General features: G+C 44.6%; 2 protein-coding genes across 2 annotated transcripts in view; one reads left to right on the forward strand and one right to left on the reverse strand.

Annotated features, from left to right (window-relative positions):
• Window positions 1-1,291: 1,291 nt before the first annotated feature.
• Window positions 1,292-17,137, forward strand: calcr (calcitonin receptor). The gene is made up of 15 exons (XM_076149918.1): window positions 1,292-1,331; window positions 1,442-1,580; window positions 1,677-1,787; window positions 1,903-2,015; window positions 2,114-2,276; window positions 2,382-2,492; window positions 2,668-2,780; window positions 3,582-3,673; window positions 6,897-7,023; window positions 8,473-8,626; window positions 9,695-9,755; window positions 9,887-9,953; window positions 10,519-10,737; window positions 11,298-11,339; window positions 14,857-17,137. The coding sequence occupies exons 1-15, from the start codon at window positions 1,329-1,331 to the stop codon at window positions 15,076-15,078; spliced, it is 1,737 nt and encodes a 578-aa protein (XP_076006033.1). The 5' UTR covers window positions 1,292-1,328; the 3' UTR covers window positions 15,079-17,137.
• Window positions 17,138-22,349: 5,212 nt separating this feature from the next.
• The window catches only part of vps50 (VPS50 subunit of EARP/GARPII complex), a 66,768-nt gene continuing 65,561 nt past the window's right edge, over window positions 22,350-23,556 (reverse strand). Inside the window, exon 28 of the mRNA XM_076149915.1 lies at window positions 22,350-23,510. Within this exon, the coding sequence (XP_076006030.1) occupies window positions 23,391-23,510 (120 nt within the window). The 3' untranslated portion in view covers window positions 22,350-23,390. The remainder of the gene's footprint in view (window positions 23,511-23,556) is intronic.

Genomic DNA, 23,556 nt, shown 5'->3' on the forward strand with positions numbered 1-23,556 from the left:
TAATGAGGTTAAAAAATACACTAAAACGATAACACTGACATTTCATTACATTAAAATGTAAATGTATTTTCCTGAAAGAATGTTGCCACTGTGACCGTGTTGCTTTGGATTATCTGTTAACAAGGTTTGAGTTCAGCCATGATTGCTCAAGCTAACGACTCAGTTTATCTTTATTCCAAAGTTACCAAAGTGGATTTTTCCTGGGAAAGACTGAACAACGATCAGATACACATTAATAAAATTATTGGTGGGGGAAGCGTTTATGTGGAAATTGTCATAGTGCTCGTAAAGTTTGCATTGTCGTGTATGTAGTCACTCCATTATGCGCAGTTATAACAGCGTGAGGAATCCGAGGCTTACTAAGGCATCTAGAGACGCGTCGGCTGTGATTTACGAGGTACAGTGTGACAAAGAGGGAGAGGAAAGGGAAGAAGAATTACAAGGAAGAGAGGGAGGTCAGCCGCAGAGAGGTAACGCAGAGACGGATGGGGACAGAGAGTATGAATGAGAGCAGAGAGGAGGAGGTGTTGCTGTATGGAGGAGGCTCGTAAAGGAGTTTCCCAACATGCCTGTGATGTTACGATCCCCTTTATGAGTTTGGGTTTGTGAGAGCCGAGGTTTGCCGGTGTGAAGCTCTGGACCAGATGTACCGTCGTTAAACACACGGCTGCAGAACACTGGACGAGCTTTCAGAGGAGGCCGGGCACTCAGTCCACTTAGACTCTAAAGTGAGCACATAAAGGCCTTTTTTCCCTACAAATGTTTGTAAATAAGTCAGGAACTGCATTAGTCCAAATGCTGGAGCCACATACTATGATTCAGGTTTGGGATATGAGTAATTCAGTGTAAATAAACAAGATTGCTTTGTGTAAAGGTTATTTAAAAGTGGCACTTGTCAGCCGATTGAAGTTTCTCTCTTTCAAATCAATCAGTCTGCAGTTCCTGAAACATGGGCCTGCTCGTGGTCTTAAATCTTACATTTGAACGTTTCCCAGGAAATTACTCGCAAGGGAGAAATTTCAGTTTGACTTAACTATTTGACAAAGTCTGCCAAAGTAAATTAATCACAGCTGTGCAGAAATGCCAAGATCCAGCGTGCCACTGATGGATTTCAACTATGCCAACACACTATCGCTGAAAACCCAAAAAACATGCAGCCGAGGACACGTACCTCAACTACATGAAATCAACTGTTCACCATTTTTGTGTTTTGTATTTGACTCAATTCTTCCTACTGTTCTTCCCCAGAAAAAGTGACAAAACACTGTGACGTAAGTGGTCAGTGGCTCCAAGCTGGGTCCAGCTGTCCATCAGGTTCAGAGGACTCAATGGTGGGTGGACATCTTAGCTAACGCAAGAACTGCAGGTCTTTGCAAATACACAATCATTACAAAACCAGCCAAAGATGGTGAAGTCATCATCACAGGATGTCTTTCCCCAGCTTTTCGGGGGTGCTGAAGTGGATCCCACTCCTGAAGCCACAGACGACAACAGAGGCGACTTCATGAGGAAATTCATCCTTGAAAACCAAAACCAATGCTTCACCAAGATGAAAGATGACCCCCCGTACAGCGAACCAGGTAGCGACCGATACCTCAGTTTCTCTGTGTGTCCATGTTGTGTGTCTACGTGGCGTTTACAGACATCCTGTTTTCGTGTCTTTCCCGGTGCTGTAGGACTGTACTGCAGCCGAAACTGGGACGGCTGGCTGTGCTGGGACGACACCCCGGCAGGACGCCACGCCTCCCAGAACTGCCCCATTTATTACTCTGTCTTCGACGTTACTGGTGAGCAGCATCAGGGCTCAAGAGTCCGCCGACGCCTCGTTAATATCGCCCGGATTAATCTAGTTCTGATCCTTGTTTGGGTCAAGTTTAAAGGGAGTTTGATCTGTCCTTCCAGAAAAGGCGACCAAGTACTGCGGGATGGATGGAGAGTGGTTCCGCCACCCTGAGAGCAACAGGACGTGGTCCAACTACACGCTCTGTGTCCCAAACGCTAAGGAGAGGTTAAAGGTAATCGATTACTTTCTCATGAGCTACAGAATCAACCACAAGAAATGTCATATCTGCACACACGGGGTAATACATGGGAATCGCTCAAACCTCCACAGACGACAGTGCCCCAGCTTTCAGGCGACGCTGAGGCAGAGCCCACTGCTGAGGTCAGCCCCATAGTAAACCCAGAAGAAGAGGAGATTGTGAGGAAGAAAATCCTAGACAGCCAATACAAATGCTTTGAGAAAATTAATCGAGATCCACCCTACAACAAATCAGGTACCATCTGATTGTGCCTCAGTGTGATTCCCCCAAACACATTCACGTACTCTAGGTTACATATGTATCACAGGAGGCGTTTGTAATCCTTTGTTGGTGCTACAGTCCTGTTCTGCAGTCGGAACTGGGACGGCTGGCTGTGCTGGGACGACACTCCGGCCGGAACCTACACCTCCCAAAACTGCCCCAACTACTTTGTTGACTTTGACTCCACAGGTGAGTCCATTTTCCCGTACGCAGACGCCTTGCTAAGCTCTTGAATGAAGTCTCTTGCAATCCTGCGTTGACCGTATTTAAAGAAGTTGTAAAATATGAATCGCCTTGCGAATCAATTATGCATCAGAGGTGAAGATTTTTGGTGAATGTCTTCCATATGATTCTTCCTCTTTAGAAAAGGCAACTAAGTACTGTGGGGACGACGGGCAGTGGTTTCGCCATCCAGACACCAACAGGACGTGGTCCAACTACACACACTGCAACGCCAACACCAAGGAGAAGCTGAGGGTAAGCATCCGTCCGCCTGTAGCCTAACAGATAGTGGAGATTAAGTTGGACACAGACTTTGTTTCTTTTGTTGACCCCCAAATCTTCCACATCTGTTTCACTGCCAGCAGCAGATTAATACAAGCAGGAGGATTTAATCACACCCGACCATTACACAGCACATTCACGATTCGGTTTGTCTCTCCTATTATGAACTAATCAATTACACAATTTCATAATTCTTCACTATCTTGTCTTGGCTGTCATCCATTCACCTTTCCCCATATTTCATTCTGTTCATTTGTCAGATTGTGTCAGAAATAAATACTTGCATTCGTCACTGCGGATGTGTTTTGGTGTTTCTCATGATTTGCCACATGGTGAGATTCAGACTAATGACTACAATTACATTCATTAAAGTGAAAAGCAGCTTGTTAGTATTATGGGTTTTGGTTGCTTAGTTTTTGCATCAATCTAATTTCCATTTAATTACCATTCATCTTCATTTTCAAACATGTTCAATTATACACTTGAGTTTTTTGTAAACCTCGTCTGGATGTTCATGTTGTGGCACAAACACTTAGAAACATGAGATCCACAGTTGTTCAGCAGCATAATAAAGTGAATAAAGTGTCACTGTCCATCATGGGATGCATATTGTGCCGTATAATAAATGGAATTAATGTGGAAATATTACACATACAGGAACAAAATCCATATTATCTACAAGCTTTAGCCTGTGTAACATTGATTTCTCCAGGCGGTAGCGCTACACGTGGACTCTGTTATCACTTAGTGCTGCTTGTTTGTGTGTTTTCACAGTCAGCGTACATCCTGTATTACATGGCGATCGTGGGCCACGCTCTATGCATCGCCTCCCTCCTCACCTCTCTGGCCATCTTCTTCTACTTCAGGTAACGGACACGATGCAAACGCTGATGCAAACGCCACACCAGATCCTCAACCCACCAGACAGCATTTCACTCTGTTTTTGCCGCAATCCTGCTTGAAATCGTTTGTATAGATAACGACTGAGTTGGCAGACGAGGTTGGTTTTTAACGCAGGATGATTAATGAGGGAGCTTAGCACCGGGAGACTCAATCATCTTGTCATTAGTGGACGTGAACATATGGTGTGAGGCTTTCACTACAGCCTCCTCCAGCATATCTGTGCTGCTCATCCAAATGGAGGCTCTGGAAAACGGTCAGGAGCTTAAAGTCTCTGTCTGGAATTTGCTGAGGATCTTTTTGTGAACTTAATTTATTGAGCTCAGACTCTGTTTATACTTTGTCCACGCCGCCACCAGAAATGTGTTTCAAACACCACATGTGTTTGATTTCCCTTAGTTTTTATTGTGCAATTTAGCACTCACAGGTCTTCAACTCCCAGGTGAAACGGTCTGCTTTCACTCAGTGTACACAGCAGTGTTGCATTCAAAATAACTAAAACTTTACCAGCATAGACAGAATCCGTGTTTTGCCGTCTGTGTGTGTTTTCAAAGCTTAGGCCTGATGCAGCTGACCAATCAGAACAGAGCAGGGACAATAACCTGTTATCACTCACTGTGCATAGCGGTGCTGTCACAAGTTTGAGAAGTATGTGGAAATGGGCGCGGCCTATATGGAATCCTCGTGAAAAGAATTGATTCTATGACTTGCAGTTGAAAACTGAAAAGGTGTTATCACAGCGCCACCATCAGGCTGACAAAAGTAACAATTCGATGGCAAAAGTCGATACGTTTTTGAGAAACCCTGCTAGCAGCCTGTCTGCTACCCTGCTAGCAGACAGATCACAGAACCCGTGACCCCCGAGGCAAGTGTGAGTTTCATAAACACTCATCAGCGATTGCAGTTTCTCATTATCTCCTCTCGAAGCGCCGCTGTCTTAAATTAACACGAGCTTTCATCCTGAAAGTATTCCTGCTGACTTAGAGAGTGTGTGTAATTTATACACAACTTAATTGTCACTAAAAGCTTTGCTCGGTTTGTTCAGTCTCCTTAATTTCATGCCATGTTGAATATCAGGGATATTCAGGATCGAGAGGCGAGGAGCAGGGAAGTCCGACGTACGGAGGCGATGCTTTGCCGCTCTGCTCTTAATAGAAACGTGCACACCTGAGTGCCTTGCTCATTAAAGGCAGCATAATCCCACAGGGGAGGAAACGTGCAGAATGAGATACCTCTGTTGAAATTCAATGAGATAAGTGTTTAAAAGTGGATATGTTGAAGGAAGATATGACGTTAAGTTAATGTTGGTGGATTTGAAAATGGTGAAACCCGAGATAAGATGTGTGCCAAGAGGGAAAGTGAGACATTCTTGCCTTAGTGTGACTTTGCTCGAAATGATAGAAGTTCAGATGTTATCTTGGGGAGAGAAGTTTAACTTCATGTTCCCTAACAGTATTTAGTCAGTGAGCTCTCTGGCTGTCAAACATGCTGGAGTGCTGACCGCGTTGCCCAGCAGAGACCCTCGTAAATCTCCCGCTGGTGTTAGGCGGAGGCGTGTTCACCCAGAAGATGAAGACGAAGGCCTCGAACAGATGAAGATCTCCATCACCGTTGCGACGTCGCGGCAAACAAGAAACAGATTCTGCTTTCGTTCTGTAATTTACCCTCAATGTAAGGCAGATCTCTTTAAAATACTGGACTCCTGATGTTGGATTATAAAACCCAGATGTGAAGCTTATGGTGGAATGTGTGCACAGCTGCTCTCGACACTATCCTGTTATTTACAACTCCACATCCAAACTGTCCCAGATAAAATATATACTGTACATACACTCCCGCCTGCCGTGGAAAAACACGAGCGATCTCAGAAGATTAGGAGCCATGGCAACATCACTGCGAGCATCCCCAGCGGTGTTACGACATCGCTTTTCAAATTAGGGACGTTTTTGCTCGTACACATTCAGCATTCTCTGTTTTTATCTTTATAGTGATTTCTGCATGAGACGGCAAAAATGTTTAGGTGGCTCTTGTGGCCTTTATGACTCAACAGAATACTGAGATAAAATTGGTCACAGTAAAAATCTGTCACTAGTCGGCGGCACAGCGGTTCTGTTATATTTCAAGGACACACTCAAAGCTTCACCCACTGCTAGAGGAAGTAAAAACTATTACAAACAATTAAAGTGTTAGATATGAAGGAGCTGCGGTTGCTTTGATGCTTATAGTCGTTATATTTATTAGGCTCTTAATTCTGGTTGGCCGACCGCAGCAATGAGGTCGCACCCTCGGGACAAGTTATGCATAATTAAAGAGAGAATATCTTGCTTTCTTCTATTAGCAGCTTGTTGATTCCAGGTTTAAACCCAAAAGCAGAAAATAAGTTAAATAATTGTGGATATCAGGTAGAACAGAAAAATGTGAGTAAACAATTGAAAGTCTAACTGTCAGATTCAAATTTCAAGTAAAATGCATTGAAAATTGCATTAGATCAAAAGTATTTAAGTATTTGAATTAGAATTACACATTTCTTATATATAAACAGTCCCAATTGTGACGAATTTTCGTTGTTAAAGTATTGATTAAGTAAAACCAATAGGAAATTCCCGGTGGTGTAAACAGATTCGTCTCTGTATTGTGTTGGAATTCGATTCATGAAATTTCGCTTTGCCTCACTTGGATCCCTGCAGATTTAACGATGTGTGTGTGTACGTACGTGTGTGAGTGTGTGTGAACCTGCCGCGGTCTGAGCGTGCTGAAGCATTCCTTCTTCTTATCAGCCTTTTTTCTTCAGGCTCCTCAGTGGAGATGGAAGATTTTCACGCTTTGGTTTCAGCTGAAGGATTACAGACTTCACTACACTGGAACATTTTATCTGATCTTTGTAAAGAATCTTGACATAATCCTTAAAATGCGATGTACTAACGAGCCAAAACAATGAGGAAATTCAGTAAACTTACAGCTACAGTTATTAGATAAAAGAGCCATGTTTGCCTCTGACATGTAGAAAATGGTGCAGAAGCCTTTAAAACTCTACTTATGGAAGGTACTTTGAGTTAATATCCTGGGTTACTTTGTAGCTCTGAGGCAGTTTGCCCCGTGGCAGATGGTGTGAGGAGGTTTATTCTGGCTGTGGAGTCATGCGGTGTAATGTGAGCGTGCTCAATGTGTGTGGCGGCGTCTTTTACCCAGGAGCCTGAGCTGCCAAAGGATCACGCTGCACAAGAACCTCTTCTGCTCCTACGTGCTCAACTCCGCCCTCACCCTCATCCACCTGTTGGCTGTGGTCAAAAACCCTGAAGTGGTGAGCAGAAACCCGGTGAGTGCGGAAAAGAGATTTCAGATTAACCCTTCATTTCCCTGACAAGTATGCAGTGAAGCGTGTGGTCGAGCAATTGATTAGAAAGCACTCAAGCCTTTAAGGGCGGCTGCCTTTAAAGAAAAAGGCCTGTTTTCACTCAGTGTGCACAGCAAGTGGATCATCATGATTTTTTCTACAATAAAATATAACAAAGGCTTGAGAAGATGACCTTGGATTTCTGAATTTGCCAGCAAGTTCACAGTAACGAGTATCCAACCTGGCTGAGTTGTCCCGTGTCTCCACATTGAAGACGCTACGCAGAGTTTTTGTCTCTCTCAGCTCTTCCAGATCTTCCTGTCGACTTTTTTGGATCCACTCTGAATTTCATGTGGATGCTTTGAAACGCAGAGGTCTGCGAGGGTGAAGGTCGTAAATCTGTCAGCGAGGTATGCTGCGCTATCAGGACGCCGTAGAACCAACCACTCCTTTACTTTTGTGGTCAAAATCTAGTGAATTTATACGGCTGCTGAACCGCTGTTTCTGCAGAATTTCGCAACTCCCCAGACGAGGATCTTGTCAAAAACATTCAGGCTCTTGAAGTCCCACGTTCATAAAAAAGCTTTTAAACAATAATCGCTAATGAACTCTTAAATCAGAGGCATAAAAATGGAACGGAGAGAAAGCAGCTTGGGACGATCAAAGCCACAAACACACAACAACAAACAGGATTGGAAATGTTGGCTCCCAGTACTCGCAATCTCATTAGCTCCAGCTCTGCTTTCAAGTGGAGCATCTATGGAGGATTCTTGGGCCAGACAAAGTGCAAGAAATATCCCAGAGACAGAGGAGAGGAGACGAGGCTCCGGCTGGGTTTGAGTTTGATTCCCTGTCCTGCTGCGGCTGCGTTCCACAAAGTCTTTCTGGCGCGTCCTCACAGTGCAGTGTGTGTTCTCATCCAGAGAGGCAGGCAGGACTGACAGGCTTCAAAGTCTCGAGAGCGTGTGAGGGGAAATTGAAGTGTTTTCATTCCTCTCCTCAAGTCTGTGCAAAGGTTTGTGTAGAATCTGTTACTTTCCGACGTTGCACTACAACCCGTCAAAGTAAACTGTTTGCCGTGGCCGTGGTTTCTGCCCAGGAAGGAGGAGAGAAGAAAAAAAAGCCAAACACGGTTGGTTGACTTTCATATGTGTCTTTTGAGGAACATTGTGAGATCTGGAGCTGCCGGCGGTAGACTTACGGGCCCCTGCTTTCTGCGCCGGTGATTTAGAAGCCGCGGAATCTGCTGATTTACGTTCGCAGAGAAAAAAAGCTTTCTTTGCTTTCCCAAACTGTGAGCACTTCGTCTAACCGTTTATGTGATCGCCTAACTTGCTGCACATCTGCTTGATTCGAATGGTACTCCTCCTATAAAGTCATTGGAATCTTGTCATTATATATCATCAACCTCTTGTTCCCCGTCCCTTGTAGGTCGGCTGCAAGGTGTTACATTTCTTCCAAATGTACATGCTGGGCTGTAATTACTTCTGGATGCTGTGTGAAGGCATCTACCTGCACACACTCATCGTGGTGGCCGTGTTTGCAGAGGAGCAGCACCTGCACTGGTACTATCTGCTGGGCTGGGGTGAGTCTGTGTCTATGTGTATCTGCTAATGATTGCATCTATGAAGTCATGGATATCTAAGCAGGAGTTGTAGGAATTCCAGTAGCTCAATGGTTAAACCCATCCAGCTTAGACTCATCCATTTGGATCATCAGCGGAATTGCAGCTCCATCCGTCTCCAGCCTGTCCTCTGTCATCAAAGCTGTGCTGTCTTGTAGTGTTGACATGTTTGCTCTCCTCTGTTGTGCTTTGTTATTCTGCTTGGCCTCCTCCACACGCAAATCAAATACAGTTTTCATTACATTGTACAGACGCTGTGTGAGGGTCGATCGGTTGATTGCACTCGACTGACGCTGTCAAAACATTATTACATGCCGTCTCCCACCCACTGGACTCACAAGAAGCGACTGCAAATAGAAAAATTGCAAAGAAGCCAGTCCGCTTGTTGACAGAATGGGCGACAAGCAAGCAACCGCAATTTAGTTGCAGCCATCTGACGCCCCAACAGTCCATCAGCCGCGACACTGACAGCTTTACTGGGCCTCCTGCTGCTCAGTGTCACTTATGTGCTCCCTCTTGTTCCAGGCAGAAATAATGGCAGCAGGCTGTCAAACAAGTGTAACTAAATAGATGGTCCTCATAAAAAACCTGAGGCTGAGACTGAGGCCGAGGCTGAGACCTGCGTTTGGCCTGCGAGCTCTGTTTGGATGGACGACAGCCAGTTCATCAGGCCCATCTGTGGCTGTTATGATGCAGGGCCTGACTGTGTGTGTGTGTGTTTATACGGAGCCTGGAAGTAAAAAGGCTGATGTGCGCCCCCGGCTTTGTTGGATTGTTTATAGATGTTTAAGATGTTAAATTAGACTGGATTGTAAAGGGAAATTGAAAATATGATGTTGCTGTGAGGCTTTGGACGGCAAAAGCAGGACGGTCGAGTTTGAAGAAATGAGAAAGTTACTCAGAATTTATACTTCTCAAAGAATGCGTTTATATTTTGTGAGATAATTTATGGATGAGGAAGTCAAAGACCAGATTTCAGTGAATTCTCTCCAAACCTCTCTCTCGTCTGCCGTCTTCTTCCTTTCTCAGGATTTCCTTTGGTGCCTGCGTCTATTCACACTGTGGCGAGGAAGAAGTTTTTCGACGACAAGTGAGTTATGTTCCAGAAATTCCCAGATGTTGACATACTGCATATGCGTGAGAATAAGGGTATGCAAATCATTATGTGTGTGTGTTGTGGGGCGTCAGACAGCACTGACATGATACGTTTTCCCTCTGCAGCTGTTGGATGAGCGTGGAAACTCATCTTCTCTACGTGGTCCACGGCCCCATCATGGCCGTGCTGCTTGTAAGTTGAAAACTTCGACCTCCAAAGCAAATTCTTCATCACGCACAACCTGAGAGCCATCTAAAAATAACCCGGCTCTCATATACACAGAGAGGCGACACTGGCGGCAAGGCTTTGATTGCAGAATGGAAGTTTTTAAAAGCTCCCTCAGGGAATTGGATCATGAATACAAATGAGATGTCTGCTTTAGAAAACATGTTGCATTTATTGGGGTGGTGCTGGTGGGAAAATCCACTGTGGGAATTTCCACCATGAATATTCACAATGATGATGTCAGCACTGCAAGAATAATCAATTACTGATATTAATCCAGTGGACATGAATCACTAATCTTAGTAACCATGCATGGTAAAAAATATGAAGACCTCAAATGTATATCATCCCAATAGCAGAAGCCCTCAGCATATTCTTCCATTACTGGGCTGAAAATGTGATCTTGCCCTTTGACCTTGACCATTGTCCATTTTGAAAATGTAAATCTCTAAGGCCCTGACCCCTGACGCTGGCCCCCCATCCAACAAGTTTGATCCAAATCTGATCAAATCTGTTGACCATCTCTCCGTAGGTCAACCTCTTCTTCTTACTAAACATTGTGAGAGTGCTGGTGACCAAGCTGAGGGACACACACCGAGCAGAGTCCAACATGTACATGAAGGCGGTGAGGGCCACCCTGATCCTGGTGCCCCTGCTGGGAATTCAGTTTATCATCTTTCCCTGGAGGCCAGAGAACCGTCTGGCTGGAGAGGTCTACGAATACATCATGCACATACTCATGCACTACCAGGTGAGCTGACCACACCACCCTCTCTCGCTCTCTGCCTGTCTGGCTCTCCCTCGTCTCTGTCTTGCATGCTATTTCCTCATGTATGACTTTTTGTGTGTATTGCCTTGCATGCCTTTTTTTGTACCTCTGTATAATCTCACTGGAAGTTCCTATTGCACATGCAGCCATTCGTGAGGAGTTTTTACTTGTTTTCCTAGAGAACTTTGGGCTGGATTGGGAATCATCCTGTTGTTGTGGGTCTGTTGAGTCTTTTGAGACATTGTATGCGATATTGGGCTGTACAATTAAAATTGACTTGATGAAGACCACAAGGCACCACGTCACACCCTGATGGTGCAGAGCTCAAAAGCAGCCCTTATGGGCCTCAAAAGAGTGGAGGATGGCGCTCCCTATACACAAAGTTGCGCAATAACAGACATTGTGGGGGCATTTCATTAGCCAAACTCAAGATCCAGGTCCATTGTTCCTCTCAGATTTACTGCCTGCAAATATTTCAATTTAATTCCATTCCTTTTAAATAATTCTAACTGTCTCTATTTCTTCTGCTTTTTGTTTTGAAGGGTTTACTGGTGGCAACAATATTCTGCTTTTTCAATGGAGAGGTAAGGACTGTTTGTGCAGTAATACAAATTAAGTGTTCAGAACAAAAACACAGTATAGAAGATGTTCCACCCTAACCGCCCTTTAGTAAAGGTCGGAGAGCATTTGTTGTCAGTCAGTGAGCAATAAAAGATCACATTGCGTCTGACCGTACGCACAATTACAGCAGGTAACATTTCCATATTTGCCTTTTTACGGGTCAGAACTCTTTATTCTGTACCTGACAGCATGCTGAGAAGTGACCCATACATGACAAATAAAGGAAGAGACAGAAGCTTAAAAAGGTTTGACCCATCAGTTCAAAACTTTCCAAATAAATAAAGTGCCTAATCAACTGAATGGCTTACATGTCATTCTTATTGATCAACATTATCCACCCAGATTTCAAACAGCTTAAAATAGCTGTCAGACTAAAACAGGTCTTAATATTTCAGTGTTGTTGTCACTTCCCTGCCATTTAAATGAGGAGATAGCTTAGTAAAGTTCCTTTCAGGGTGGGTAACGGGTGTTTCTGCATGATGGAACGTGGTTGCATTAAATCTGCAGAGACGGGTACATGGTGTTTCATCAGGTTTGAGGCAAGTCATCAGGCCGTAAAGCTTTCTGCAACCTCTCTGTTCCAACATCAAATTTGTGCTGTCTCAGCAGAATCTGGTAGGGTCGTGTCAGGTGAAGAGGAAGACGGGCTTTATAAACCACACTGAGGTTTCCAGGCACAGCTGGAAATTCGCTTTCATTTCCTTCAGTCTCCTTTCAAGTCCTCCAACCAGACACGGTGACCCTGAATGAGATAGATTTTCATTAAAGTTGCTTTTCGCAGTTGATAGTGTTGTGAAGACCTTTTGGCTCTGCAGACTAATTGTGTGACAGATGCTTTCAAGCACCCGAAACGCCTCAAAGCCACCAACCGTAATACGTGCTGGAGGGCTGATTTAAGGCATTTTTAGCAGGTCCTTTGACAGCACGGCAGTCTGCACGGTACAGACGGACAAGTTTATTGCTGCTGCAGTCTCACTGTAGAAGCACAGTCTTGAGCCAGTGGAGCGATAGGCAAAAACAGGAAATCAAGCATGCGTCAGTCCAGGTGAGTGTTTGAGATAACAGATCTGCAGTGACGGTGATGAGCAGGAAAGTAGCTCGAAGAAGCAGATCGAGAACATAAAAGATTATCTTAGTGTGCGAGTGTGTGATCAGCGTTCCTCCTTCAGCTCGTCTCTAGTCCCGGTTTGTCCGTCATAGAAGCATCTACAGCGGATGTGTGGTTTGTTTGTGGTAGTTTAAAAACACTTTCTGGGTGAGAAACAGTGAAATGAGTGTTTGTCTTGCTTGAGTTCTCTTAATCAGGACATCGGTTTCTGGGCCTGTATTCATTTCTGTTTTGATTTCAAGGCCAAACTGCACAGACCTGCTTTGTTTGCTCAATGGCACCATTGTGAGGCGAGGTCAGTGAGACAAACAGCTTTCAGGCTGTGTTTGTGACATCAAGCAAGACGCCCCACATGGAAGCTGTAACCTTTGTTTCTCTCATTACAACAATTAGTGTCATGGTTTATATCGTTAGATCGTTGTGGCCTCGTTTTCCCCGAGCGCTCACAGTAACATTCAGCTGTTAGCGTCGTGCCAGTGAGGAATGGCGGCACTTTAATTTGGTTTCTGTGCTCCTGAATTCAGCCGACACGTTTTCTGTTCTGTTTATTTGTATTGGACTTGAATAGGCGTCATTTGAGAATGACATTTGTTGGTATTCATTAGTTTTTGTTTTGGTCCTTTACACGCTGACATCAACACGTCACACCGTTTGATCCATCAGTCTACATATTGATTATTGTTAGGCTGAAGGCAGATGTGAGTGTTTCACACTTCATGTCTTCACTTATGGATCTTTTCAAAGCTGCTGCCTTTAGCTCGGCTTTGTTAGTGAGCATGCAGAGAAACGATACATTTCCAAAGCCACTGAGCTCGAGAGTCGCTTCATTTCTTTGGCTTTTCTAATTCCCAATCAATAAACTTCACGTTTACAGCGAAGATTCATGTCCCCACAGCTTCACATCTTCATCCGCAAGACACACACACTCCACCATATATACACACTGATCACCTGACACAGGTGTGGTTTTCAATTAGCAATCAGCAGATGAGCTGCACAGACACACCTGTATACATGTTGTTAGATCATCCATTCTGTTTAAATATAATTGAGATAGAAATGATGTTAATGTTTAATAGATGCAAATCGTTACCAAAGAAAAGTTGAAGATATAGTTTCTATTAAATCTGTGAAGCCAAAACTTCAGTTAGTATAAACTTCAACATCGCAACCATGGAAAGCGTTTGAGCTTTAGATGTGGGAAGATTTGAGACCTACTTTAGGATGTCAATAAAAATTTAATGAGCAGAGAAAAACCTCCTCAAACATTCTGGAAACAGCTGTGGATGATTGATTTAGACAAGAGTGGGTATAATTTAATTGATTAAACCCAAATGTAGCAGATACAGACGAGAATTCTGTCTGCCTCCTCGCTACATGATGAGTGTGATTACAGCACTCACACTTTCTAATTGGACCTACACGTGTTTCACTGCGATAATTAAGATTTCAGTGGGATTGGTTTTGATTGTATGTATAGTGTCACTGCATACTAATTAAGTAAGGAGAGATTTGAGAGAGATGTTCTTGACGAGCACCTCGCCACTGAGACTCTCCTGCCTTGTTGACTCCACTTCTTTAAATATGAAGTCGTGCAGAGTGAGAAACCACAGAGACAATCGACCCACTTCCAATATTTCTGCTCCCATGTGACACGAATCAGATGTGGATTGAGAATATGCGAAGTGAAAATCAAATGAAGGATCAAATATTCCCACATTAACATGCAGGGATACGTTTGCTTTATTCTGGATGTCTGCCAGGGCCACACAGATCAGGATTTCTTCCCCATTCAAACTGGAACATCATAAAATGTGACTTTGTCTGCATGTGAATGACAGAATGAATCAAAGTGACGGTAAAACCAGACGGAGTCTTTGAGAATGAAGCACTAACGAGATGACACAGATCCAACGTTATTGACAAACTTGAACTGTTGTTGTCATAGCGCCACCATCAGGTCTGACTGATGTTTTATTTTGTGCATAAGTAGAGAGCTCACATGTTCACCAAGTTTGGTTACAGCAGACTGATTAATTAATGAAATACAGCATGTTTTAAGGAATAAGCCACGCCCACTCATCATGGCTGTCAAAAAACTGTAAGAAATATATTTTTTTTTAAATTTAAAATTGTCGGGCTTGGTCCAGACATTAGATCTGTAATATTTTGTGTTGTTAAATGTTTTGGAACTAATTAAAAATGGTGGAAAATGTAGTAATGGGCACAAGTGGGCGTGGCCTATATGGACTGCTAATTTAATCTTATTTGCATACACTGTGATATTTTGTTTGCTTCAGATTTGGAAACTAAACACACTTTTGCACAAAATTGCCCGTGTGTGTGTGTGTGTGTGTGTGTGTAACGTTCAGGTACAAGGGGCCCTGAAGCGTCAGTGGATGCAGTATAAGACCCAGTGGGGCCAGAGGAGGCGGGACCACTGCTCCATGCGCTCCACGTCCTACACGGCCACGTCCATCACCGAGGTCCCCGCCTTCATGTACCACCACGACTGTCACAGCGAACACTTGAACGGGCGCCACGCCGATGACTCCGAGGTGGTGGCGCTGAAAACCGGGGAGACGTACGCCTGACGTGCCGCCGAGACAAAGAGGAGGAGCGTTAAGACGGACAGATACAGAGTAAGAGACGAAGACGAAGACGGGAGTCAGAGTTGGACTGCAAATCGAGGCCTGATGGAGCTGTGATTGGCTGACAGGCTCAAACTTCATTTGACGTCACAGCTGCTTCCTCTGGCATGTGGCGCATTCCTCCAGCTGCTGACGAAGGTGTGAGCTCACACACGAGCGTGAGGAGACAGAAATAATGACGACGTGAGAAAACAGAGGAGGCGAGGAAGCTTTCTGTCAGGAACCAAGACGACGACTGTGATAACCACAATGATAACTGCAAAAACAAGGACTGTGCCTGAGATGATGGTGACGATGATGATGGTGACAATGGAGATAATGATGATGATGATGATACTGTATGTGAGGAAGATGATGGTGACAACTGAGATAATGATGATGATGAGACTGTATGTGATGATGATGATGATGGTCACAAGGGAGATAATGATGATGATGATACTGTATGTGATGAAGATGATGATGGTGTCTGAGGAAGATGATGAAAATTACAATGCTCATGGTGATGAATGAAGGCAATAATGATCATGATGTCTGATGAAGATAATGACAATGATGGTGATGGTTATGATGATGATGATGAAGATGGCAATGATAATGGTGGTGGTGGTGATATTTGACGAAGATCATAGATGATAACGGTAATATTGATGTAATGATGATGATTCCTTCATCAATGGGGATGATGATGGTGATAATGGTGATGATGACAATGATGAAGATGCAAAGTCATGGAAACTGGCTTATACCAAAGGGTTCTGTATGTTGGTGACGGGCATGAAAGGGCTAACTGTGTCCAGACTAAGCTATGCGGTGAAGCAGGAGTGTCACACACACACACACACACACAGACACACACACACACACACACACACACACAGCAGACTAGCCGTGCCATGTTAGCGGTGGCTCAGGCCTCTGGAGTCGTGTACATACTGTGTCTGTCCAACACCTTTCATCAGGAACTTTTGGTGTTTCAGGCTCTGATCTCCCTTTCTGTCGTCGCTGCTTCGTTGTTTTGCATCTGTGGCGTCACTGAGCATCGTCGGGCACATAAATATACAGCCAGAAGAGTCAAACACACACACGCATACTCGTCTTTGGTCATGTTGATGCTTTTGGATCTATTTCCTGTCTGATATTCTGCGTGTTTAGTTTGTCTTCACTGAAACGAGGTGAGTGGCTCTGAAGCCTTTAAACAGGCAGGACAACAAGTTTGGATTGTAAAAATCAACTTCTTTCACTCACAGGGTGTAGAAGTTTGATGTTTTTAACCAATCTGGAGGGAAATTCAACATAAAAATGTCTCTTTACTCGGTTACTTGTTGTATTTTCTGAAGCTTTGTTGTTTTTTCTTACTGCAGATTTTGATGAGCCAAACATTGAGGTCCTTGCTGATGAAGGATTTCTGCAGTGCAGCTTTTTGAGTCGGCACATTAGAGCCAAAATCAATGACAAATAAAACTGCATCACCGACTTTAGACTCCAGAGAGTAAACTCCGTCATATATAAATATAAACATCATCGCAGCTTCAGTTACCAACTAAAACCCTTACATCCATCGTAAATACAGCAAACATGGCAGAACCTTCATTTTAGTGTTTATTCTGTATTTGGAACGAGTTTGAGTGATGGAAGGGACCCACACTGACAATCATACTGAGTGACAACGGGTCACATTCACAGGTACTCATTGCCCTCTGCTTCTTTAACCTTTAACCCCCTGGTGTCTTGGATGCAGCGCACAATGCAAGCGACACGACGAAGAGAAAGATTGTGTATATTTTCTATGTTCACACTTGCTTTGGCCTTCTGATGGTGTAAATACAAGCAGACTGTGTGTAAACGACAGATTTAATATTCTGACAAGCTATTTTTGTTATGCTTATGTCATCACTTTGGCTGGTGTGTTGGTCTGTCTCTCCCTCTCAGCTCAGACTGGCACCAAAGCCCATGAATAATAAATTAAAGAAATCGCAGCGTTTTTGTGCATCAAATGGACTTTGTGTTTGTAAAGCTGTTTGGCTCCAGAATACACACATAAAAACGTTTCAATGGTGTCGCTCTTTATTTCCTTCATGATCTGAGGAAGAAACAGGACTCGCCGCCCATCCTGCGATTTGATGATAACGCTCGTTCATTCTCTTCATTTTCACACAAAATGAGATTAAGTCGTTGGAATCCTGAGAGGATGGAATGCGATCGCTCACGTCGCTTCTCTTCCACTTGCCAACGCTTTTCTCCGCCGTGTTTCAGGGTTGAGGGAGTTTGCATAATGAGAGTTTTGGTGGGAAAACAAAGGAAGTCGTCCCGTGTTTGGCGTCTTGCTGTGTGATCCCTCCGGCTCAGCAAACCGTGCGGGACCCCCGTCTGTCCCCCATGATGGACGCCCGCCACACATTAAGAGCTCGTTATCTCGCTAACAAGGCCGACTTCTGCTCCCTGTGTGAAGATGTGAGATGTGTAATGTGTCATTTCAGGCTCTGCTGAATCCTGATGGGACAGAAGAAGAGCACGACACAAACCTGCTGCGGCTATAAGACGTCTGGGGCGAGACGACGTCGTGACAAACTCATCAAATAGAATGAATGAAAACAAATCTCAACTCTTATGCAAACTAAATAACGCTAAAGTCAGATTGGAAGATCTCAGAAATACCTAAATGGCCAATCAAAATAAAAAACAACATTACTATAAGCAACACTCAGTGTGCACAGTGGTGCTGCAGTGAGGGAGAGCAGAGGTGGATTGTTGTGTTTTTTTTTTCAACATTAAACCTTCACAAATGTTTCGAAATAACATATGAAGAGTTTCCTGCTGCGCATAAATGTGTGTGTGTGTGTGTGTGTGTGTGTGTGTGTGTGTGTGTGTGTGTGTGTGTCTGTGTTAAGCATTCATATGTTGATGCTATGATATGATGCCAGAGACCCCCTGCTGTTCTTCAATCAAAGCCAAGCATCAGAAGCGTCTCTCACTCAGCGACACAAAGACGCTCAGACGTGATGAACTCAACACAGCGCCGCAAGAAACGCTGGAGACGCGAATCAATTGAACAGGAAATGATTCTTATTTTCCCTTATTTGCTTTTAACGTGTAACACGACGGCGTTCCACCATTTAAAGAGTGAAGCAATTTATATGCACAGCCTAGATTATTATGACGTTTCTAAGTTTGCACTTGATGGTTGATGGAGGAGAGGAGAGGAGGAGAGGAGAGGAGAGGAGAGGAGAGAGGAGGGGACAGAAGAGTGGGTGGAGGAGATTGTGGAATGAAGTTAATCCTAAGAATTTGAGGGCCAAAGCACGTCGTAGCTCCCAGAGGCCTGATGCATTCTGGGAGCTTTATCTTCCCACCCGAGCTCTGTTTGTTTATGTGCTTCTTCTTCTTCTCCTTCTTCGTCTCCTTGTGTCCTCCAGTGGCCTTTAGAATCCTGCTCGGCGATGTGGAATCCACACGCAGCGTAAACATTCCTCCAGCATTTACAGAAACCAAGCGTGCAGCTTTTTATGGTCAGACTGAGCATCAAACTGAGGAACACTCAGGCTTCAGTTTACACACTCTCTTCTCTCTGGTTTGGTTTTGGTCAAAGCTCAGGAATAAGAGAGGTCACGACCCCAAACTGTGACCAAAGACAAACTTCTCAGGTGGAGTTGGACGATAAAGTTGATCTTTGACTTTATGGGTAGATAAATTGTGACGGCCGTTTGGGTACACACACACACACACACACACACACACACACACACACACACACAAGCCCGTGGTGTAATTTACAGTTTATGGCGATGCAGAAACAGCAAAGCACTTAAAAGTAAAGCGACCGCTGAGCCTCGTTAAACTCCGGCTTAGCGGCCAAAGCGCTCCGGTCCAAAGCTGGAGGCCGTTGGGATTTTCCGCGGCGCTCCAAAACTTTTATGAGGCACAGCAGGAGGAAAGCGACGACGTCTTCCCGTCTCACTTTGCCTGCAGCGTGGAATCCCGGTGAGGTTACAGGAACAAGAGAGAGAGAGAGAGAGAGAGAGAGAGCTGAATGCTGCACTGTCAAGCTTTATTGTACCATACATTGACTTCCTCTTCATCTTCATCCTCCTCTTCTTCTTCTTCTCTCATAAATTCTCTTTTTTTCTGTTCTCTCTCTTTCCCTGAACTCTTATGGGGTCAAAGAGCAGAAAGAGGGGTCAGAGGTCGACCATATTCAGACATTCACTGCAGGGCGTGAGCAACAGGTCACACAGCTATTCTATATGTTAATGTCTATAATATGAGGCTCTTTCTCTCTCTTTCTCTCACATACACACCACACACACACACACTCTCATACATGAAGTCGTGGTGTGTAGCTTGGGGTCCATCACTTTGCGTCACTCCTCCTCCTTTAAAGTCGCTGACCTGAGGGTCGCGGCTTCAGCGTAACACACTGATTAAAATGGAGGGGGCGCTATAGAAGACCCATTATGTCCTGTAACACAGAGCCGCACCCTCTTGACAAATCAGGGCGTGAAACATTCCTCTGTGTGCTGATAATGATGCGTTTAGGTGTCGCTCAGCTCGTCACGGCAAAAGCAGATCCATAACATCATCATCCACGATTAGGTGTGTTTACAGTGTAACAGATCTAAATGTGAATCTAATCTAAACATCAGCTAATGGAGAGTCTGCCTGCTAGACACACACACACACACACACAGAGGTAACGTCAGATATCAGAGAATCACTGAGTCGTCGTGCGGTCGAGTCTCCTCAGGACACACTGACCGCTTACACAAACAGGAAGTGCAAAGAAATAACCTCAGATTGAACTCCAAGCGCGAACGTATATCCGAGTAGATACACATCCATCAGCAGACTGTTTAGGTGATGAACAGAGTTCAGGGTTGAGTGGCGGATGCTCAAGTTAACGACAAATGTTACTGCGCTGCCATCAAGCCTACAATTATTCTTCTTTTGCATTTGAAGTGAAAGCAAACAGCCTCCAAATCAGGTCCGAGTCCACTTGTTCACTCAGGAGCCACGCCCACACCTGAGCCACGCCCCCTCCGGAGCCACACCCACTAAAGTACGTTTGTCCGGCTCCGTACAGAAATACCAAAATTCTTCAACAATTGAGCTAAACTTGTTAGAGGAGATTCAAAATGGTGGAACATCATCTTGGCCAAAAACAAACAAACATTTAAATATAAAGTTTTCAGACAAATGACAAATGATTCCACTACTTCTCAAAGTCAAACCGATGCTCTGTGTTGTGCAGATCGACCTCAGAGTGCCTTTCACTCTGCAAAACAACATCCAATAAGAAATGATTCCCTTTCCAGGCCGTAAACTCACTTTGTGCCTCAGCGGTCGGCGGCGTCTCTTATCCACCGCTGCCCTCAGAAATCTAAATGTCAGCGGCTCGGGGAGGCGATGAAACAAAAGATACGGGAGCATTTCCCTGCCCTGAGCTAAACTGACCCCAAATGTCTTCTTCCCCCCATCTAAACCTCCCTATCTCCTCTCGCTCCTCGCTACCCTGAAAGGAGATGACCAACATGTCATCCTCTCTTCTTCTGTGTGTGAAAGCAATTTACTCCAAAATATAGACCGAGAAAGAAATTGATACACATTCCTCAAAGGCACGGTTGTGTTTGTGTGACAGCTGATGGGTTGTGAGTGATCATTATCTATAGGGAGAGACTTTCCCATTCTGCTTCTTTTTCCTCTTCGTCTCCTTCTTCCTCCCGTGCTCGTGTCTGTAACGCCTGTCGAGCTGAGGCGAAGACCAGCCGAGCAACAAATTAGCAGCGAGCGAAGCGCTGGAGATTCTCAGCGGACCCACGTGAAGCTGCGACGACGCAACCGAGTCTGACATCCAATTAGCTGCTTGAGTCCATGATGCCAGTCAACACGCCGCGGACACGCAGGCGTCACATCCATCACACACACACACACTGACACGTTTACAGGGAAACTTAACACATCAAAGTTAATTTAATGGTCGACAGGAGCAAATGGATGCATGAAACCAAACCTCAGCTCATCACAGAGGTCCTTTAGGTCACACACACTTTCAGACATGCAACGGGCAGCGGCGTTGAGACTCTGACTCCTACGTGTCAGGAGATTGTGGAGTTTTGGGTGGAGCCTGAGTGAAAGACTCTGACTTCTCCCTGCTGTCAGGGCGGAGGAGGATGGTGTCCTGCTCAGACCACCGGTTACACGTTTCGATTTTCTGCTCTCTCAGAGTGAGATACTGAGATTTAAAGAGGAAGTGTGTATGTGTGTGTGTGTGTTTGTAGCTGTGGAATGCTGCCTGACACTCAAATGCCACCCAAAGTGTGTTTCCCGCTCAGATCTCTGGAGAATAAGCTTCCATCTTCCCTCTGACAGCTGACCTGAAGAGGAGGGCAGCAGATTCAGCTCCGAGTCAAATGAGTGACAAATCTGCTCTGTTATCCTTCCTTACATAAAAAGCATTGATTATTGATCAGTTAAGCGTCTTTTGACTGATCGGACTTCGTAACATTTGTGTCTCCTTCAAACCACCTGAGCTCCATTAAAGGGACATTAAGTAGTTTTGTAATTTTTAAAGGGACAGTACTTAAAATCTGCCTGTTTTCACTCAGTGTGCACAAAGGAGAGAAGTGAGTCGACGTTATCACATTAAAGCATTGCAAAGGTTTCAAAATAGAGCCCAAATTAAAAATAAGGAGACGGGAAAAGTGTGTTTGTTTCCTTTAATATCGGGTGGTTAGTGTGTTTAACGTTAGAATCATGGTTAGGTACAACTCCAACACCGATCACTGATTTTCACTATAGTGCACTTGACTCATAATCTGTCAACGCTTAAATATGTATACTTCTAGCTGATAAGGAGATACTGAGAGGTGACAGGCCACCACACACACACACACACACACACACACACAAAGCCAGAGATCCTATAAAAACATTCAGATCAAAAACACAAACAGGAACACAAAGCGGAAAATAAATAGAGACCACGTTCCAAAACGTTTACATTCACAGAATTCTTCTTGGAATTGTTGCAGACAGTAAATGGATGTTTCCTTCTAGGCAGCCCTGGTCAGGTTGGACTGCACACAAACACAAACACACATCGTACTGTGCAAACTTATATAAAGCAGAGACGTTTGACGAGTTACATGATAAGCGATACAGCAGACAGACCGCCGGCCTGTTGGGGGCGCCGCCGCCGCCGCCTCTCTTGCAATGCCTTCTGGGATTGGATCCGACCCCCCCACCTCCCAATGCCCTGAACACGATGTCGCAGATTTATGAATCTCGCTCCATCGTGTGACACATTTGTACATTTCATCTTTTTTTTGCTAGAGATTAAAATAACATTGATTAATATTCAGGAGCGTCTTCGCCAGAGCGGGGTTTGTAAATTTGCGGTTGTATAAAATGGACTGGAATGGACGGAGAGGCGAGCAGACAAACGCAGCTGGTGCAGATAGAATCTAAATACGAGAGAATATTTTCAGAGCCGTCATTATATTAGATTTGTATCAGTCATGATAATTAAACAAAGAAGTATCCAGTCAGGCACAAATACAGCAAACCTGCAGGCTAGAATCATTTTACAATCAAGATTTAGATCAGGAGTCTTTACGTCTGATGTGCAGCCGCCTATAACCGCTAAAAATGCCTTTTGGATCAATAATGACAAGTTTACCTTCAATCTCAGCTTCATCAGGTCAGAATTTACAGAATTTTAAATCGAACAAATCCATTGACATGATTTTTCTTCTGGAATAGTTTGATCAACCATACGTTTAAAGTGAAACACACATTTTACACCTTTAGATCCTGTGTTCCTTTAAAAAAACAACCGACACATGGAGTCCTAACTTTCCTGTTCATGGAGCCTTGATGAGGTTTAACACTGCAGGAAGTCAAGGAAGGAGCGGCGTGATGTTAGGACGTTAGATCATGCAGTAGAGCACACCTAGAGGACGCACGGAGTAACTGCAGCAAGCTCGAGTGTGAGTGTTTACATCCATCGACACGTCATGGGACGTGAGGCGTGTGTCACGTGAGGCGTGTTTAACAAGGAGGTGCAGCAGGTGAGTCGCACCAACGCAAAATTAAGATTTGACCGACAACAGCTGATCTCATCTGTTGCCTCCAGTATCTCTGCGTTGTTAAACACGCCTCAGGCTCACGTCGCGTCACGTTCTGCTCCTCCTTCAGTGGGAGTTCCTGTTCGTCTCCGTGGGAACGGGAGGCGGCATTGTTTCGCCCCGCACGTCCGTCTATCTCTTGGGTCTGTCGATGTCGTCGATGGCCGACAGCAGCTTCTGCCGCGCCTTCTTGTTTATGTGAGAGCCCAGACAAACGTTCACCAAGTTGGCCAGCTGCTTCATGGAGTACTCCTGCAAGAAGGACACAGGAGAGAGGGGTGTTTACTTGGTCTGCTGG

The sequence above is a fragment of the Genypterus blacodes genome, unplaced genomic scaffold, assembly GCF_046128005.1.
Source record: "Genypterus blacodes isolate CSIRO-AG114 ecotype Tasmania unplaced genomic scaffold, CSIRO-AGI_Gbla_v1 ptg000048l_1, whole genome shotgun sequence".
Lineage (NCBI taxonomy): Eukaryota > Metazoa > Chordata > Actinopteri > Ophidiiformes > Ophidiidae > Genypterus > Genypterus blacodes.

What these genes read in the sequence shown, in the direction of transcription:
- calcr (XM_076149918.1), top strand. An exon ending in CTCTGTCTTCGACGTTACTG is followed by an intron (nt 1,788 to 1,902) that starts GTGAGCAGCATC and finishes CTGTCCTTCCAG; the next exon opens with AAAAGGCGACCAAGTACTGC. An exon ending in GTACTATCTGCTGGGCTGGG is followed by an intron (nt 8,627 to 9,694) that starts GTGAGTCTGTGT and finishes TTCCTTTCTCAG; the next exon opens with GATTTCCTTTGGTGCCTGCG.